This window comes from Crocuta crocuta, unplaced genomic scaffold (genome assembly GCF_008692635.1).
Source record: "Crocuta crocuta isolate KB4526 unplaced genomic scaffold, BGI_CrCroc_1.0 scaffold197, whole genome shotgun sequence".
NCBI classification, from domain to species: domain Eukaryota; kingdom Metazoa; phylum Chordata; class Mammalia; order Carnivora; family Hyaenidae; genus Crocuta; species Crocuta crocuta.
Window position 1 is genome coordinate 4,231,349 of NW_027532002.1, and position 20,548 is coordinate 4,251,896.

At 40.0% G+C, this 20,548-nt stretch overlaps 2 protein-coding genes across 4 annotated transcripts in view; one reads left to right on the top strand and one right to left on the bottom strand.

Annotated features, from left to right (window-relative positions):
- The window catches only part of NT5C3A (5'-nucleotidase, cytosolic IIIA), a 46,217-nt gene extending 38,331 nt beyond the window's left edge, over positions 1-7,886 (top strand). For all 3 annotated transcript variants that reach the window (XM_077775464.1, XM_077775466.1, XM_077775465.1), the window contains 7 exons: positions 524-593; positions 1,412-1,458; positions 2,391-2,476; positions 3,917-4,006; positions 5,780-5,942; positions 6,494-6,694; positions 7,174-7,886. In XM_077775464.1, coding sequence (XP_077631590.1) covers positions 524-593; positions 1,412-1,458; positions 2,391-2,476; positions 3,917-4,006; positions 5,780-5,942; positions 6,494-6,694; positions 7,174-7,275 — 759 coding nt within the window. In that variant the 3' untranslated portion in view covers positions 7,276-7,886. The remainder of the gene's footprint in view (positions 1-523; positions 594-1,411; positions 1,459-2,390; positions 2,477-3,916; positions 4,007-5,779; positions 5,943-6,493; positions 6,695-7,173) is intronic.
- A 6,916-nt stretch (positions 7,887-14,802) lies between these two features.
- The window catches only part of FKBP9 (FKBP prolyl isomerase 9), a 41,863-nt gene continuing 36,117 nt past the window's right edge, over positions 14,803-20,548 (bottom strand). The window contains exons 9-10 of the mRNA XM_077775463.1: positions 19,156-19,319; positions 14,803-16,181 (exon numbers count right to left, since the gene is read on the bottom strand). Coding sequence (XP_077631589.1) covers positions 16,005-16,181; positions 19,156-19,319 — 341 coding nt within the window. The 3' untranslated portion in view covers positions 14,803-16,004. The remainder of the gene's footprint in view (positions 16,182-19,155; positions 19,320-20,548) is intronic.

Sequence of the window (20,548 nt, forward strand, 5' to 3'; positions counted from 1 at the left end):
CATGACTTCACTGCACAGCAGTACCTTCAGTGCCCTGGCATTGCCACCAAATAAAACCTGGTTAATCATTGTGGCACCTGGGTGGCTCAGTTGGTTAAGCATCTGACTTCAGCTCAGGTCATGATCTCCTGGTCCATTGGCTCGCTCCCTGCATCAGGCTCAGTGCTGACAGCTCAGAGCCTGGAGCCTGCATCAGATTCTGTGTCTCCTTCTCTCCTTGCCCCTCCCCCTACACGCTCTCTGTCTCTGTCTCTGTCTCTCTCTCAAAATAAAATAAAGACATAAAAATTTTTTTTAATTAAAAAATAAATAATATAAAACCTGGTTAATCAGTACAGGGATCCACAGTTGCAGGTGATAGGGCCGCTGTTCTCGATTGAGAGCTACAGGAGAAAACAGAATGCAAAGAATAACCTATAGTGGATGTCAGAGGCTGAGCACAGTCCCATGCCTCCAGGAGCAGTACATGTCTGGCCTTGGTGGCTGTATTTTCCTTAATGCGTACCCCCCTTCTTTTTTACAGATAATAACAGACTTTGATATGACACTGAGTAGATTTTCCTATGAAGGGAAAAGATGCCCAACATGTCATTGTAAGTGTGGTGTTCATAAACAAACTCATGAAAGTGATTCATGTTTTCAGATCCTTTAGCTGTATTATCTATACGATTGACTGCTATTTGCTCTTTTCTTTTTGAACATTGAAAATGCCTTTTTCTTCTTGTATTTTGAGGATTTCTTTTCCCCCATGGTATACAAATGACTATATTTTCATGTATGGTTTTGGTTGTAAGAGAAATGAAGGCTTCTGAAATTTTTCTCCAAATGTGGTCTGTTCATTATTTAATCAAGAAATATTTAAATGGATTTTAAACTTTGGATTAACCTAATATTTCTTAGAAATAGCATTTCTACCAACTACTGTTTTCTAAGATGTTACTGAATTTTTGCATTGTTGATTTATAAATTAAGTAAAAGAGTGATGAAATAAATATCAAGTTCTGTGTTTTTTAAACTTGGCCATCAGTGTTAAAAATAATCCTCTGCAACCTGACAAAGCAACAGTGATACAAGTCCTCTGATTTACTGGAGCTGCATGTGTAATGTGAGAAATTGTTTTGATAATTTATATTAAAACCACTAGAAATCATACACCGTGGCCCAGTAATTCTCTGGAGAACTTTTAATGAAGTCCTCCCAAATGTAGGAAAAACACTTTAGATCCAAGGTTTGGATCTTAAAGCCATTAGATTCTCTAGCAATGTCACCTGTATCATAGCACTAAGACCTGAAGTTGTAATAACCATGCTAGTGGACTTGGCATTTAAACTTAAAAGTAGTAAGTTATTTAAAGTAGTGATGCCATCAATCAGAATATTTCTTTTAATGCTGGTTTGCTTTCACTCTTCAGATGTCATTGACAACAGTAAGCTGGTTACAGATGAATGTCGGAAAAAGGTAAATAGTAACAGTAATCTATAGTCACTCAAAGACTTCATTAGCCTTTTTGCCTGAGAATTTCGTTGGGTTCATTCACACAAACAATGGATATAAAATGCTTATCACCACACCTGGCACATAGTAAACACTGAATAAGTGTTAGTTTTACTGTGTGGATTATACACACTCAACATTATTTTAAAGAAAAAATTAACTTTTTAACAAAAACAATAAAATTTACATGAAAACTTTTAAGTGATTACAAAAATATTCTGATGTACTTATATTAAATGTATATTAAAACAAAAGTACTTTGGTTTTGAGTGGGTTTTGCTCCTTTATTTATTTTTTAAGTTTATTTAGTTATTTTGAGAGAGAGAGAAAGGGGGAGAGGGAGAGAGAGAGAGAATCCCAAGCAGGCTCCTCACTGTTAGCAGAGAACCAAACATGGGGCTTGATCCCACAAACTGAGATCATGACGTGAGCGAAAATCAAGAGTCGAATGCCTAACCAACTGAACTACCCAGGTGCCCTGATTTTGCTCCTTTAAATTGCCTCAGTCCTCTGCTTTCCTTGAGTATGTGTCTATCTATGTCTGTGTTAACAAAATAGGACTGCAAGTGTGAATCAAATTTAATACTTTGATATGAGAACAAAAAACCTTTTTTTGTAATAATAACTTGATTATTAGACCATTTCACTGAATTGCTGACCTGAAAGCACTTAAAAAAAAAGAAACGTAGATTCTTACAGGTACATTTTGTTACATTGTACACTAGGATCAACAAAGATCTCCTCAGTTGATACATGCATTAGCTAGGTACTTGAGATCTAATCTTTAACAGCTGTTTATGGAAAACATTTGCTGACATTGTTTTGCTTTCTAGAAAACTGTGCAATGTAATGACAATTCTGTCATCATCATGATTAAGTTATTCATTCATTTCTAGTTACTGCAACTAAAGGAAAAGTATTATGCTATTGAAATTGATCCTGTTCTTACCATAGAAGAGAAGTACCCCTATATGGTAGAATGGTAAGTGTGTATTGGGTAAGGGGAGAGTTAAAAATATAATAAAATAACATTACAGTTACAGCTAATGGCTTATTTTCCTCAACACTGTATACAAATAGATTCATAAATTATTTAAGGAGTTAGAGCTGTGAATAAACACAACAAAATGAACCTAATTTTCTAATCACTTCAACAGTCTAGAATTTGTTTTGTTGTTGTTTTTTAAGATGAAGATCAGTAAGGGTAGATTTAAAATCCTGAGCTTAAACATTAAGTTATAACAAGCATTTTTTTTTTTTTATGGACAAACTGTGGGCTGAATGTGTAAAGAAAAAGAATTGGGATTTAAATGGACTCTGAACTCATTTGGAGCCAGCAGGTGACATAGTTGCTAAGAAATGGGCCTCTTGATGTTGGCTGCGTTAATGAAAATGCAGCTTTCCAAGCTGACCACACAGAAAGCATTGTGTTGAGTCCTGAGAGAATGCTGTTAAGAGAAATCTTGACAAACTTAGAGTGTGTTAGAGGGGTCCACTAAGAAAATCATAGGAACTGGAGAATTCCCATTTGGGGATTTCACTGAAGAGAGAAAGCTGTGATTTGAGAAGCAACAACTGTGGTTTTTGAATCTTAAGAGAACAGGAGTGATGTTATTTCTCTTCATTACCTATGACCTAACCTGAATGCCTTGTACACTTAATCAATGTTTATGGTATGAAATGCTAAAAAGTTGACAGTATGTGGAAGCAGAACTGGAAGCAGACGTAGAAGGTTTAAGAAGACTGATTTCAGCCTGATGAAAGAAAGGACTGCCTAGTAATTAGAATTTTCTAGCGATGATATAAGCTTCCCTGGCAGAATGAGCTCACTGACTTGATGGGAGCTGATCCAGAGTGAGGGATCCCTTAGGAATATTGCACAATGGTTCTGGGTGTCAGGTGGAGAGGTTCTAAAGGCCTGTTATGGAGATGCTTTGATTATAGGTGTTTTGATGTAATTTTAAAGCATCTGTTTATCAAACTTGTCATAACAAGGATTTTCTCTCTTGTGCGCTAGGGAGCATCTTCAGTACTTAGGTATTTCACAACAATTTAGACAACCAACAGGTGAAACAAGTGGCTTTGCACTAATTCTTATAATCGTAGAAATGCCTCTCTCAGTTGAATTTAGTTCTTCTCTATGGTTGAGGAAAGTTTTATATGTAGTAACATTTCATTGTCTCATTAACACATTTAAACTAAGACTTTGGGGTGAACTGGGAAATGAAGTAAGAACATGGTATATTAAATTTGAGTGTAACGGTTTACACTCATTAGTGATGAATTTAAATTTCTAAAATTTAAGTTCAAAATATGATGAATGAAATATTGCATCATCTGTCACTGAAGAATGCTTTTTAATAAAGATGATGGTTTTGATTTGTTTTAATTGATATTCTTTTTCTTTGGTCATGAACTCCAGGTATACCAAAGCACATAGTTTGCTTGTTGAACAGGCTTTACCAAAAGCTAAACTTAAAGAAATTGTGGCAGAATCTGATGTTATGCTCAAGTAAGTTTCTGGGGTGTTTTTTGCTGTTAACTGTTTACACACTTCTACATGTACTCTGGGGTGTTTTTTGCTGTTAACTGTTTACACACTTCTACATGTACTCTGGGGTGTTTTTTGCTGTTAACTGTTTACACACTTCTACATGTACTCTGGGGTGTTTTTTGCTGTTAACTGTTTACACACTTCTACATGTACTCAAGTGTATATTTGTATTAAAATAATCTATAACTATATTACTTATAAAAACAGCCAAAATATGCCACCTATCACAAAATAATGATGAATAATATGAAATGAAGAATTTAGAATGATATATTAGATCTTGGTGTAGGCAGTAAAAACCTTATGAGATTTAAGTTCTAATCTACACTTCCTTTTTCTACATTAAAAATTTCGAGACTTGGGACACCCGGCTGGCTCAGTCAGAAGAATGTGTACTCCTGATCTTGGTGTCATGAGTTCAAGACCCATATGGGGTGTAGAGATTACTTAAATTTAAAAAAAAAAAAGAAACTTTTAAAATACTTTTTCAAGACTTAGAAATTTATGAAATCAGGACCATTGTAGAATTTTTTAGCAAAATTCTTTTGAAAGACATGAAATATAAAAGGAATGTTTATAAGTCAAGTTGAAAAAGTTTTTGCTCATACCCTATTTATAAAGTTACATGAATCTACTTTCTGAATTCTCAAATTTCCTTGAAAACTAACTCTAGGTAAGGTGAATATGATTTAGCAAATGATAAAAATATTCATAATACATGAATGATAAGATAGAAACATTTTTAAGCTTCTTTTCAATACTATTTACCACCTCTAAAAATTTTCAACTCATTAGGTAAATGTGATGATGTCATGATGGGGTTATTTTTTGGGTTTTTTTTTAATGATGCTACATTTTAAGGTGACCTACTTTTTTTAAGTTATTTATTTATTTTGAGAGAGAGAGGGTGCACACGGAGTCAGGTGGAGAAAGGGCAGAGAGAGAGAGAGGGAGAGAGAGAATCCCAAGCAGGCTCTGTGCTGTCAGCATGGAGCCCATTGCAAGGCTCCATCCCTCAAACAGTGAGATCATGACCTGAGCTGAAAATAAGAGTCAGATGCTCAGGATGTTCAATTGAGCCGCCCAGGCGTGCCCCTAAGGGGATCTACTTCAAAGGAGGAAGCATTAAATGTCAGAAAGAGTGTGAGGACAGCTAGTAAGTATTCCATTCCTTTGTAGGCAGCTTAATATATAGCCCAGGAAGAGTAAGGGAAGAAACTTAGACTAATAAGTTAAAAACATTACCTACAGCTGTCCCACATTAAGTAGGAGAGATGTCAAATGTAAAGACAATACATTCAGTCCCTGCCCCTCCGCTTTTCTGAGAGGAACTAGTTGAGCAGAATGGCAAGCAGGGTGTTCCAGCCTACCCTCAGTGGGTTTTCCAGGATATGCTTTTCCGAGATGTGGTTAATTATTTGCTGTTAAATGATATACATTGTGAACTATAGGCTTGTGGCCTATAGTTGATGAGATATGATTGAGAGTCTAAAATCATCTAATTTGTATCATTAGAATTTATTTAAAAGGAAGCCAAAGAGTTAACTGTTTGGAAAAACTTGTACTAAAATTGTCACAGACATCAATAACCTGCATTAGGCAGGATTCTGAAAAGGGAATCTAAATGAGCCATGGAATTAGGTAGAATTGTTTTGCTTTTTTCATTTCTAGGTGAAAGGAGATATACTTATACCTTGCTCTTTAACCATAATTCCTACCTCCATCTTGCAGGGAAGGGTATGAGAATTTCTTTGATAAGCTCCAGCAGTACGGTATCCCAGTGTTCATATTTTCGGCTGGTATCGGTGACATACTAGAGGAGGTGATCTATCAAGCTGGCGTTTATCACCCAAACGTCACAGTAGTGTCCAACTTCATGGATTTTGATGACAATGTAAGAACAGCAAATCATTCTTCATAATTACTTTCTAAATCTGAATATATCTTAATCATGTAAATGCAATTGTTTTTTATTATTTAAGGTATATTATTTAATATATATGTCTAATGTATATTAAATTAGGTCAGGTCAGTAGGCCTCCTTTGGGACTCATCATCTCCCAGTATTATATCTGTATCCATGTTTTAAAAATAATATGCCTTTCTTAAATTTTTGTTCCCCAAGCTATAGACTAATATTAAAATTAAGTTTTAATGTAACAATGCAGCAACTCTGAAGACTTAGTATCCATAGGTGGGAAGAAAGTGAATTTGAATTTTTCAATTCAAGACAATATTTTGTGAAGTACATTAAATGGGACCTTTGGTTAGGAAACAAATGAAAAGTAAAAATTGGATTTTCAGCTCATTGTTTTTAGCATTTAAAGTAGCCTCTAGAAAATCATTAACTTCTCAAAGCCCCTCTTACCTATCATGAATGTGAAAATAGAACAAACAGAATTTGCAATTTGGAACCTTTGTTTCAAAGGATTTATGTTTTTGTAGGGGGTGCTCAAAGGATTTAAAGGCGAACTAATTCATGTATTTAACAAGCATGATGGTGCCTTGAAGAACACAGAATATTTCAATCGGCTAAAAGATAACAGCAACATAATTCTGCTAGGAGATTCCCAAGGAGATATAAGAATGGCAGATGGAGTAGCCAATGTTGAACACATCCTGAAAATTGGGTATCTAAATGATAGAGTAAGTATATGGGTCTGTCGCAAGAAAAAGATGGAACTTAATAGGCAATTGTTATTAAAGGTACATGCAAAACGAGCTAGAGACATTTTGATTGTTCTTTATCCCTTTACTTTGGTGTGATTAAGGGAGTTGGGATGTACATCTGTGTGCCATCAGTATTGAGGTGGCTTCTCTGGCCTCTCCCTACTATAAACCTGTAGCACCCCCAAATCATGAAAGTAAAAAATGTCCCCAACATTGCCAGATGTTGCTTGGGCAGCCTCCCCAGTTGAGAGCCACTGGACTAGAGAGAAGTGACTTTGGAAGTAAAGCCACCATGTGGCTATGTCCATAAGTCTTCATTTCAAAGGTTTTATGAAAGTAAATTTAATTTACTTCATTTTGGCCCAAAAAATTGAATATAATAATGAGATTCACACTGAAACAATTTACTTCTCCTCCCTGTATATCCTTCTAATTTTTCTGTTGTTGTTGATTAGGTGGATGATCTTTTAGAAAAGTACATGGACTCTTATGATATTGTTCTAGTAAAAGATGAATCACTGGATGTAGCCAACTCAATCTTACAGAAGATTCTATAAACAGCCTTCTTCAAGAAGACCTCTCTCCTGTGAGTGCAATTGACGCAGGAATTGCTCACCTGTTCATCTTGGTGAAAGACTTCTATTTATAATACATTCTTGCTCTTGAAGTTTTTTCCCTACATTATTGAGGTATTTCAGACATATTGAATCTATCAACTGGAAGCTCCTTTTTTCCTTACCTCTCTCAACACACTCCTCAACTGTATTTTTTAACAGTTAAAAAAAAAAAACTTAAAGCCAAAATTTGAAAAATAACTCCATGAATTTCCAGAGTGAATTTTGTAGTTTAATGTTATGAGGTTTTTGAGGAAACTTTTTACTCTGGGGGGAAAAAAAAGTCTGTATAAATTTAAAAAGAAGTTTTATGAAATGGTGAAATAATGTGCATGATTTTAAGTGTTGCTGTTTTTGTCACGTAGGTGAATTATGCTGCTGATATCACCATCTCCTGAAATTGCATTATGTTTGGTTATTTGATTTTTGAAAGTCAGTATTTATCAGAAAATATTGGCACTCGGTGTTTGAAAAACCATTGGTATCCACATATCACTAATCATTACAAAATGTTCTATATTGAAGCACTGATAATACACATGAAGTGAAAAGCCTTTTTAAATTGTACAGTCAAGACCATTATTATTCATTTATTCAACAAATATTTATTAAGCACTTGCTGTGTTTCTGTGTGTGTGTGTGTGTGTGTGTGTGTGTGTGTGTGCGCACGCACGCTTGTATGAAAGAGAGAGATGAATCCTAGTGTCATTGTTGTAGTGGCTATTTAGACTGGATATTTTTAAATTTACATATTATAGGTTTAAGTATAAAAAGATAGTTGCAGAGAAAATTTAATCAGCCCTTAAGAAAATACTGGAGACTGGAAAAATTGTTTTCCCTTATTGAAAATATCAGTAAAAGAGGGTACTTTGTTGTAGGTTTAACAGTTTCAGAAATAGCCAGAGGCAGGGAACAGACTGAGTACTGCTGAGTTAAACTGACATTCCTCTTTGCACTATGACTTCCTGTTCTAAATTTCTGCTGCCCCATAATTGGTTCACACAAAGTTTAGACTTGCCATTGTGATAAACTTAACCCTGACTCTAACCATTTCACTCCAGAGTCTCCGAGCCACTAATTCCATAAAGCACCTGAGCTATGATACATCCAGAGCATGTTCCAACTGGTCCCGGACACCCAGTGTGGTCAGCAGTCTCAAGTCTGATTTGATGAGGCAGGTAGGCAAGGTCTTAACAATGAAAACCTTTTCCCTAGGGCTGCCCATCCTTATCCTCTACCACAACTTCTCCTTTTTATAATCAACAGTGAAACAAAGTTTGTAATGGCCAAAGTAGACCATTCTCTGTTTAAGTATTTCCAAAATCAAACTTAAAACCAACCTTCTTTTTTTTTTAATGTTTGTTCATTTTTGAGAGGGAGGGAGAGTGCAAGTGGGGGGAGGGGCAGAGAGCAAGGGAGACAGGATCCAAAGCAGGCTCCACACTGACAGCAGTGAGCCTGATGCAGTGCTCGAACCACGAGATCATGAGGTCATGAGATCATGACCTGAGTCGAAACCAAGAGTGGGTTGCTTAACTGAGTGAGCCACCCAGGTGAACCAAGATTCTAAAAGAAAGAAAGGGAGGAAGGGAGGTGCCCCTTGCAACCTAGATTCTGAAAGAGAGAAAAAGACAGAAAGAAATGAAGGGAGGGAGGGAGGGAGAGAGAAAAGAAGAGAGAGGAGGGTGGGAAAGAGGAAGGAAGAAAGAAGGAAGAAATCAAGCTTCTTGCTTTAAAGCAGATAAGCATCACATGAAAGTATCAAAATTACCAGAGGGACTTGTTCACACAGAAAAAGTTGGGCATTTCTGATCTAATGAGAGCTTTTTATCCCATATTGCAGTTCGAGCTTGTCATATTGACTGTTATCCAAAGTTTATAATATGCTTCTACAAATAAGCATAGTACATGGTATAATGTAAAGAATACTGAAGTTATGACCTCTATTCTAGTCTTGGCTCAGCCTTTTACTAAGACTATCCAAGTCAGGCACCTCCCTATCTAATGAAGGCTTTGAGGGCATGCAGTCTCTATAGCCCCTTATACCCACTATCACAGTAACTTGAGTATCAAGCCCAGGCCCCTGCCTCTTCCACTGCATCCTTGTGACCCTATCACCTCTCACTGCCCCGATTATACTGATATATGAAATAATTTGTTTTCAAGTTCAGTTTTCAGAGCAGTTTAATGAAGCCAGTATAGAGTCAGACTGTCAAGATATGAATCCTCTTTCTACCACCTAGTAGGTGTGTGACCAGAACAGATTATTTAACCTGTGCCCCAGTTTGCTCATCTGTAAAGTGAAGGTAATGATATATCTTCCAGATATACCCTTGTGAGAGTGAGATGTACTCATCTACATCTATGTATGCGTTTAAATTTTATATTTGCATTTAGAGTAACTTAGCACAAGTTTTCAATATTGTTAGCTATTATCTGTCTGCAAAAATGTAAGCACAGTCTGGTGAACTGATGAAACAAGGTATTTTGGAGCCCTAGTGAACATTGGCATTTTCTTTTTTTTTTTTTTTAATTTGTTTCTAGGAGAGAGAGAGAGAGACAGCGCGAGCAGGGGAGGGTCAGAGAGAGAGGGAGACACAGACTCCAAAACAGGCTCCAGGCTCTGAGCTGGCAGTCAGCACAGAGCCCAACGCGGGGCTCGAACCCACGAACCGCGAGACCATGACCCAAGCGAAAGTCGGACGCTCAACCGACTAAGCCACCCAGGCGCCCCGAACATTGGCATTTTCTAAAGAGTCTAGTGTTAGCTCTTAGGGTTTTTATTTTTTTCCCTTCACAATCAGGATGGTTTTTATTTCTTTTTTTTTTTTTTTTGAGTGAAAGTTTTTTTATTCAAGGGTTTTTTTTGTTGTTTTTTTTAATAGTTTATTGTCAAAGCTATTAGGGTTTTTGTGTTTGTTTTTTATTTTTAATTTTACTTTAGGAGGTAAAGCAGTTTTGAGTGCTGAGATGAACAATTTTGATTAAACTGAAAAACAAAAACTGCCAGGGATACTAGTTTCTTTCAGAGTGATGTCACAGGAACTCTGCTCTCATGATATGTTTGATAAAACACCTGAGTTGATTAGGTAGATTATTGAACAAATTTTTTTTTAACCAGACTTCAGGTTAAACGTTTTCTCTTTGGTATACCCCATGTAGAATCAGGAAATAAAAGAGGGGTGCCTGGGTGACTCAGTCAGTGGTAAACATCCAACTGTTCAGCTCAGATCATGATCTCAAGGTTCATGAGTTCAAGCCCTGCATTGGGCTCTATACTGACAGCACGCAGCCTGACGTCTGCTTTGATTCCCTTTCTCCCTCTCTCTCTGCCCCTGTCCCACTTGCACTCTCTCGCTCTCTCTTAAAAACAAATAAATAAATATTATTTTTTTAAAAAAAAGAAAAAATTCATGGGATCTTGGATAATCCTGAGACTTATCCAAGGTTCCCTCAAGATTCACCTATCCTGCAGTGTTTTGTACTTACTCTTGTATTTCAGTACAAGTTTAATAGGTAAGATAAAGTCTTACCTGAGGTGTAAAGGGCACAGGCCTTTAAATCAGTCTGGATCTGAGTCTTAGATTCTATCTACAACATTTAGTAAGTTTCTAACTTTTCCAAGCCTTGGTTTCTTCATCCCTAAAGTGGGGTATTAACTTGAGGTGAAGACTGGCTCAATGAAGAGTCACTCACCCAACAAAGACTAAAGTCCTTACTGTGGGCGAGGCTCTAAAGAAACAATAGTTAACACACCAGACATGCTTTCTGTCTGATGCCTCATGTAGCCTCCATCCTAGCGGATGAGGCAGAAAAGAAGTAAGCTATAAATAACATACTATGAAGAAACCAACACAAATAACAAGGATGTTATTTAAGAAAAGATAGCAAGGGAAAGCTCTAAGGAGATGATATTTAAGCCAAAGCTTGAGGGATGAGGAGCCAGCCATGTGAGGAATTGAGGGAGAAACATTGCAAGAAGAATGAATGGTATGTGCAAAAGTCCCAAGTAAGAAAATTTCAAGTGTTCAAAGAACTGAGAACTGGTTTAACATTATTATAAGCAAAAGGAAGAATAGAATGAGATGAATGGGGGGTGAGGGTGCCAGATCGATCACGCAGCACCCGTAAATCACAAGTTTGGTTTACTCTCTCTGCAAAGGAGTGCCATGATCACACTTGCTGACGTGGGGAAACTGTACCCCAGCGAATCAGTTAAGGGGCTACTGCACAAGTGTGAACTAGAAATTACAGTAGGTTGGTAGGACTTCGGGGATGGAACTGGAGAAGTGGATCATTTCCAGTGGCTTAGATGTAGGAATGCCAAGACTTGCTTTCAGATTACATGTGGGGGTGAGAGAGGAAGAAGGGTCTTGCAGATGTCTGGTTTAAGCAAGTGAGGGAAGAAAGATGAATAGGCTTGGGTGGAGGGTGTTGGGGAGAGAGTAGAAACATACATTCTCTTTTGGACGTGCAAACCTTGAGGTGCCTGTGAGATATGTATATAAGGGAAGATACCAAATAGGCTAGAGCCTGAAGGAGGAATTTTGGCAGGAACTATACTTAAATGTCTGTATTTAAATGAGATTTAAATATGGCCAGTATAAGCTGGAAGGAATCCCTTGACCTATTAAAATTCCAGAATTAAGGACAAAGACCACACAGAATTGAACACTATTTAAAAAAAAAAATGTATGTTTTATTTATTTTTGAGAGCAAGAGAGACAGAGCACGAGCAGGGGAGGGGCAGAGAGAGGGAGGGAGACACAGAATCAGAAGCAGGCTCCAGGCTGTGATCTGTCAGCATAGAGCCCGACATGGGGCTTGAATCCACGAACCACGAGATCATGACCTGAGTCGCTTTTAATGAGCATGAAAGTATGATATCTCTAACCAGCAATAAGTAACTGGGAATTGTAGAAAGCAACATCGTTCCTAGAAACATTAAGACATTGAAGTGCTATATATAAGCACTTACATATAATCTTGCACTCAGGCCATCTCTCTTGCCAAAATGAAATGTTTTTTTCTGTCCCTTAAGTCAAAATTTTGAGAGGTATTATAAATTCCCAAGTCATAAGAGATCAAAACTCACCAGGTTTTAACAAAATAATGCATATTGCTTACGCTCGCAAGGCAGCCTAAGTGGTGTTTCAAATACACAAGTCACATGCATGCTTTGATAGCATGTTCTCTGAGATACTGTACTCTCTCACTGGGCGTCAATGACCTACTTCACCTTTAGGGCCCAAAGTTCAAAATCTGCAGAAGTCCTAAGTTGGGTGGTCCTAATCTACAGCCGATCCAAACTGCTTCAAGCAGCAACACAGAAAATGAGTATAGAGTACGAGAAAATGCTGTGTGGCATCCCTATCCTATATTTGGCTCCCTAATGAACACTCACAGTCTTGCCGACAGAGCTATAACCCATAATCATAACGCAGATACAAACAAGTGTGGCAGCAGCATTATGAGGTGAGGCCATCTGAGCAGCTGATAGTGCCAGAGATTAAAGCCTCTGTCAGAGTCACAGATAACTGAGTGCCCTCCTTAGCAGCAGGAAGAATGGAAGTGCCCTGGGAGCACACAACAACAAGCCAAGGTTTAGAAAGAGAAATACCACACAGTATCCTTTGTATATGGAATTAAAAAAAAATTAAGTTGAAGTTATAGAAACAGAGTAAAAAAGTGTGGTTACCACTTTTACCAAACTCTTTTGGTAAAACAATACAGGCTTCCAGCTATAAGATAAATAAGGTCTAAGGATTTAATGCATAACATGGTGACCATAGTTGGTAACCCTGTATTGTATAGTTTTAAAATTTGCTAAGAATAGAACTTAAATGTTCTCCTCTCTTTCTCTCTCTCTCTCTGTCACACACACACACACACACACACATATGCACACATACACACGTGAGGTGCTAGATGGAGGAGAAATCCTCTCACGATGTAAACATATGTACATATATCAAATCATCATGTACACATTAAGTATCTTACAATTTTATTTGTTCATTATACCTCAGTAAAGAGGGAAGAAAAAAACAGGTGGCAGGCTGGAGACCCAAGAAGAGCCAATATTTCAGTCTGAGTCTGAAGGTCCAAAAAAGACCAAGGTTCCAGCTCAGCAGTCATGTGGTTTAAAAATAAAAACAAGCTATGTGGCTCCTGGTGGCTCAGTGGGTGGAACCCAAAACTCTTGATCCTGGGGTCGTGAGTTCAGCTCCATGTTTTAGGTGTAGAGATTACTTTTAAAATATTGGTTGAGGGGTGCCTGGGTGGATCAGTTGGTTAAGAGTCTTGATTTTTGACTCAGGTGATGATTTCTCAGTTCCTGAGATTGAGCCCCAAGTCAGGCTCTGTGCTGATAGCATGGAGCCTGGTTGGGATTCTCTCCCTCTCTCTCTGCCCCTCCCCCATTCATACTCACTTGCTCTCTTTTCTCAAAATAAATTTTTAAAACTTAAAAAAAAATTAAATGTTCCCTCTATTCTTGAAGCTCTAAGGCCCACAGCCCATAATTTCCCCAGAGAAATATATCTTTTACTCAGCAAACCTGTCTACCACCAAAGAAAACAGGCAGTGAAGAAATTCACACAGGACCAACTCAAAACCTGGGGTAGAGAATAAGCACAAGGTTTTTATCTTCATGAAGATGTGTAAGGATAATTAGGTATTACAGGTCAAATGCATTCCTAAGGGCAATTCCACTTAGCAAGATTATTAACCTATCTATCTAGTGCACTTAAGGAATTCTGTTAAACAAAAAATGTTGAGTGACTGTGTGCCAGGTAGAAGAGGGTTAAGTAATGTCAGTTACAGTGACAGCAACAGCCAGGAAGGCCACGGGCAGGCATCTCCTTTGCCTCCCAAAAGCATACAGAGTCCCTGAAGTTGCTTCTGCAAAGAGTAAATTGTAACATTTGCTTTAAAAAAAAAAATTTCCCATGTGCCAGTTATCCTCTATTTGCTCCCACTCCAACCCCTACAGTCCTTCACCTTTCTCTGCACCCCAAAAAGCTGACCTCTGAGAATTCCAGCCACTAAGCTCCTCTTCTTTAGCTTCAGATTGGGTTTAGCAAATGGGAGTGAGTCACAGGACAAAGAATGGGGTGCCACAGTTCTGGGCATGGCTGTGGCTCCTCTTTACCTTTCAGCCCCAGGGGTAGAAGAGCCCCCACTACTGCTGCTGGCCAACATCTATCATGGTACCTTGACATCCTAACTAGGTCTCTAAGCCCTGTCCACACATCTGTAAAGTCCTTTACATAGCTTCTCTTCAGAAGGCCCGTATGAAGGTGTGTTTCCTGCCAGGACCCTGACTGACATACCCCCTGTACACTGTACGCCACACTCCTTCACATTCACCAAGAGGCAGTCCTCATTGAGGGGATTCTCAAGGGATAATCAAGATTTATTCTCATGGGATCCTCTCAGCCTTCAATTAAAACTCCACAACACTTGATATTGTCATTCAATTTTTTTATATTTGAAAAGATCAGTTTTCCAACACTTATTCCATTGAATGAGTGCACAGCATTTTCATGAACTATCTCAGGGCTACGTCAGTACAAAACAGTTTAAATTAGTAAAAATAAAGCAGTTTCAAAAGGAAAATTATTGATTAGGGTGGATGCCACCACCACTTGGGAACAGAGGACATAAAACAGCAAGGTGGTTGGTTACTGCATAACATGAGGGTAGGTAACAGTGTCCTTGTTTTTCTGCACAGAGAGAGGACCTGGGCTTTAGGGCACCTCCCTCCCTAGGACACAAATGAGCAGAAATACGTCACCTTGTTTATGCTCATCTGTTGGGATGCCATTCCATTTTGGTCACACACTCTGGAGCATGGCTTAGCCACCAGCCCTATACAAATCTATCCGATCAAAAGATTCAGGGAGGATAGAGCAATGGGAATAAGAAAGGGTGAAGCAGATAATCAATCTTAAGTGGCAAACACAGAATCAAATTCTCTACTCATGGTCCAAGATGCCTCTTATTTGGTCCACTGATTTTCTTCTTAACTTCCAAATCACCCAGCCAACTGGAAGACCCCAACAGGTGAAGCATGATTAACTACCAAAGCACCCATTTACGTGTGTGTGTGCATGTGTGTGGGGGTGTATGTGTAGCAGGAAAGTGGAAGCTGGGCATCACCAGAGCCTGTACAGGCCACTGACAAAAGTTTCCTGGGGCTTTTGGGGAAATACTGCTAGGGCAAGTCCTTTGTCTTTTCTGCTCATCTGGAGAACACTTTTAAAACACTAGCAAGTTAAAAACAATTTTTTTAAATCCTCTTTATGTAGATATCTTAGACACTTTTTCTTCTGTTCCCTCCAAAATGGTTATGACTTCTGTATGACACTATTTTCCTTTAATAACAAAACTATACACAGAAGGCTCACAAAACAATGGTTGACAGTGCAGCCTCTTCAATATTCTACACAGCCCCTGCTAAGGCACCTCGCACCAGTTTTGTTTCATATCACTGGCATTTGGACTAAAATTCTCACCATGTGTATCAACCCATCCCTGACATATGCCCCACGTACTGTATGACCATCTGCTACTTGCGGACGATTCACCTTCTGAGAGACCCACGGGCCCTCACTTCACATTCTGCCATGACAGGGGGCTTGGTATCATGCAGGTGGCCCGAGGCAGGTTTAGAGTTCATCGTGTTTAGCCTCCTGGTCTTTCAGTTTGAATTCCTCTGCCGTGACCTTCCCGTCTCCATTCCGGTCCTGGTTGGTGAACATATTCTTCACAATCATCTCAGCATCAAAACCAGGAGCGAGTTTCCCTTTGCCAGATGCCACCTGGGCATGAATGTACTCTGAGAACTGGAAAGAGAGGGGATGGGACAGACCATGAGATACAGCAGCCGAGCTGGGACCTGAACAGAGTGTCCTGAGGCCACAGGGCTGGAATTTGAGTCTAAGCTTGCAAAACAGACAAAATTTTATGAGCTGCATAAATTTTTTCTCCCTCCAGATGCAGGTTAAAAACTCTAATAACTAAAAACTCCAGGAGCCCCTAGGCTCCAGGCAGCCAATTCACAGCAGAAACTGGAGCTATCCCTTCTCCCTAAATCAACACTTAGCTCTCCACCAAAGGCTGACCCCCTAACTACCCCAGCCGCCAAGAACACTACTGCCTCCCTCCCTCCCTTCCTTCCTTCATACAATAAAAACACAATCCTGCCCTTGTAATTCTAGCATATTCTAGTGGGAAAGACACACAATTAGAAATGGACATAAAAAATAAGTAAGTCACATATTACGTTTGAAAGTGAAATGCTCCAGAAAACGAAAGAGTAGAGCCAAGGCAGGAAGATCAAGAGTACAGACCAGAGAGTGGGTTGAGGTCTCAAACCAGTGGTCAGGGTAAAACTACAGTGAAAAAGGGAGCCCTGTGCAAAGGCTTGAAGGAAAGGAGGGGATGAGCCAAACAGTTATCCAGGGAAGTGTCTTCTGGGTGGAGGGACAGCTGGTGCAAAGGCCCAGTGTGTGCACATGCCTGGTGGTGGAGAGAAGCAGCTGAAGAGGAAGTTACAGTGAGCAGGTTGTGAAGAACCTTTGTCGGGCCTTTGCAGGCCACTGTAAGGACTCTGGAAACGGGGGCTTCTGCAGGGCTCTGAGACAAAACAAGCCATAATCCAATTGAAGTTTCAGAAGGATCACTCTGGCTGCTGTGAGGGGCAAAGCTGAAAAGCAGGAAGACCTTCATAGAGGTCCAAGCAAGAGCAAGCAGGCACTGGGCCAAGATGCTACAGCATGGAGGCGGTGAGATGTGGATACATTTTAAGGACAGAGCTAGGATGGTTTCCTGGTGGATTTCTTATAGCCTGTGTGAGAAAGAGAGGAGTCAAAGATTACTGGGTGCTCTCACCTGGCAACTGGAAGGACAGAGTTGCCATCGGAGGAGACAAGGAAGGCTTTGGATGAGGCAGGTTCAGGGAAGGGAGGTAGCAGCATTCACAAAATGAAGATGTCAGGTGGGCAGCTAGACGTGAGTATGAGGTAGAGAGAGAAGAATGGACCAGAGCTACAAGTCTGAAAGTCCTGGCATATGGATGACAAAGCCACTGGACTGGTTGAGATCACCCAGGAGTGACGTGAGGTGGAGGAGAGAACAAGCTCAGGACTCAGGCTGGGGACACTCCAACATGAAGAGAGGGAGAAGACTCCTGAGAAGGAGCCACCAGTGAGGTACAAGGAACACCAAGGAAGTGTGGTCTGGAAGCCAGGGAAAGAAGATGTCCTGCAAAGCAGCCAGCTGTGTCCCGAGTGCAAGGACAGTGATCAGTGACCAGTGGCTGCAGCCACATGAAGGGTGCCAGTCACCAGGCTCAGTGATATGGAGGGACAAGTGTCTGACAGGAGTGGATTTAACAGTTTTGACATTTTCTGGGGTGCTGGGTGGCTCAGTTGGTTAAGCATCCGACTTCGGCTCAGGTCATGATCTCCCGGTTCGTGGGTTCGAGCCCCGCGTCAGGCTCTGTGCTGACGGGTAGCTGAGAGCCTGAAGCCTGCTTCAGATTCTGTATCTCCCTCTCTCTCTGACCCTCCCCTGCTCACGCGGTCTCTCTCTCTCTCAGAAATAAATAAAACATTAAAAAAATATGTATATGTTAGGGGCACCTGGGTGGCTTAGTTGGTTAAGCGTCCGACTTTCGCTTAGGTCATGATCTCGCAGGAGTGGGTTCGAGCCCCGCGTCCGGCTCTGTGCTGACTGCCAGCTCAGAGCCTGGAGCCTATTTCGGAGTCTGTGTCTCCCTCTCTCTCTGACCCTCCCCTCTTCACACTGTCTCTCTCTCTCTTCTAGAAATAAATAAAAATATTTAAAAAAAAATGTATATGTTAAAAAAAATGAAGTTTTGACATTTTTGCTGTAAAAGGAGCAAATAAATGGGAAAATGCACCAAGAGAAGGGAAAACAATAGCATGTTTTTATGCTACTGTGAGCAATCCAGTAGCCAGGGAGATATGGCTGATGTAAGAGAGAAAGGGGAGAAGGCTGGAGCCATGTCCTTGAATGAGCAGATGTGGAACAGGCAGAGTACTAGAACTCAGGAGGGTGTGACAGGACAGCCGACTCTACTCTCCAGCCCCATGAAGGGGTGTTTATTACAGAAAAAACCACCCAGGGCTTAGATGATCAAGATGGAGATATGTACCATGACTCAAACCACTTGGGCAGTTCTGTGACCTTGGGCAAATCATTTATGTCTTCCACACAGCTGCTGCAGTTTTTCAGAGAAAAACAGGGATGATGACTACATGGCTGCCACAAGAGCCAGGCAAGAGAATATATATGGTAAACATTAAACATAATGCAGGCATACAGCAAGCACCCAGGAACTGGGACCTGAATCTAGATCTGTCAGCTCTGAAATCAAGCCCTGTAACTCTCAGAGTCTCAGTTTCTCCAAAGAGGAACTGTGAACTTCAATTTATTATTTTTTTAAATTTTTTTAACATTCATTTCTTAAGAAACAGAGAGAGACAGAGCATGAGCAGGGGAGTGGCAGAGAGAGGGAGACACAGAATCTGAAGCAAACTCCAGGCTCTGAGCTGTCAGCACAGAGCCCAACACGGGGCTCGAACCCACACACTGCAAGATCATGACCTAAGCTGAAGTTGGACGCTTAATCGACTGAGCCACCACGTGCCCCAGTGTGAGCTTCAATTTAGAGAGTATGTACAATAGTGCATCCTCCTCACCCTGAGAAGGCTTCACATTTGGAATGGATCCCCTGACCCAATAAGGCTCCCCTGGATCCTTTAGTCCCACTCTGTCTTGAAGGTCAGTTACCTCTTCGAGGAGGACTTCTCCATCACCATCCTTGTCAATTTCTTCGAAGAGGTTGGGTGACACCTCGCCATTCCATATGAACATGTACCCCTCAGGCAGACCGGCCACAAGCTCCAGCAGCTCAATGTCAAACACCAAGACGGCACTGCCGGGCACTTCTCCATCTGTCTCACCAAGAAGGGAGGAAACCGGGTTAGCACCATCAGGCAGCCAGATCCCCATCTCAACCTCCCTCCCCTACCTAGGGTTCCAGCTGCCTCACAGATGCCAAGCATTTCCTGTGAAAGCAAGAAAGTTCAGCATAAGGGGCACATGAGTAGCCCAGTCAGTTAAGCATCCTACTCTTGATTTCAGCTCAGGTCATGATTTTTTATTGGGATTCTCTGTCTCCCTCTCTCTCTCTGCCCCTCCCTTGCTCATGCTCTCTCTAAATAAATAAACTAAAAAGTTCAAATAATCCAGTGAAGAAATGGGCAAAAGACATGAATAAACACTTCTCCAAAGAAGACATCCAGATGGCTAACAGACACATGAAAAAATGCTCAGCATCACTCATCATCAGGGAAATATAAATTAAACCACAATGAGATATCACCTCACACCCGTCAGAATGGCTAAAATTAACAACTCAGGCAACAACAGATGTTGGCAAGGATGCGGAGAAAGAGAGTCTCTTTTGTACTGCTGGTGGAAATGCAAACTGGTACAGCCTCTCTGGAAAACAATATGGAGGTTCCTCAAAAAATTAAAAATAGAACTACCCTACAACCCAGCAACTGCACTACTAGGTGTTTATCCAAGGGATACAGTGTGCTGTTTCAAAAAGGCACATGCACTCCAGTGTTTATAGTAGCACTATCACAACAGCCAAAGTATGGAAAGAGCCCAAATGTCCATTGACCAATGAAAGGACAGAGAAGATATGGTGTGTGTGTGTATACTTACACATTTAGTTCTATATATAAATTATATATATATATGTTTTTATATAATATATATGTTTTTATATATTATATTTTTATATATTATGTATATATAATTATGTGTGTGTGTATATATATATAATGGAGTATTACTTGGCAATCACAAATAATAAAATCTTGCCATTTGCAACTACGTGGATGGAACTGTAGGGTATTATGTAAGCAAAATTAGTCAGTCTGAGACAAGTATCAGATGACTTCACCCATATGAGGAACTTAATATACAAAACAAATGAACAAAAGGGAAGGGAAGCAAAAATAATATGAGAACAGTAAAGAAGGCTAAACATGAGAGATTCTTAAATAAAGAGAACAAACGGGTTGTGGGAGGGGAGATGGGCTAAATGGGTAAGGGGCATTAAGGAGGACACTTGTTGGGATGATGACTGGGTGTTATACACAGGGGATGA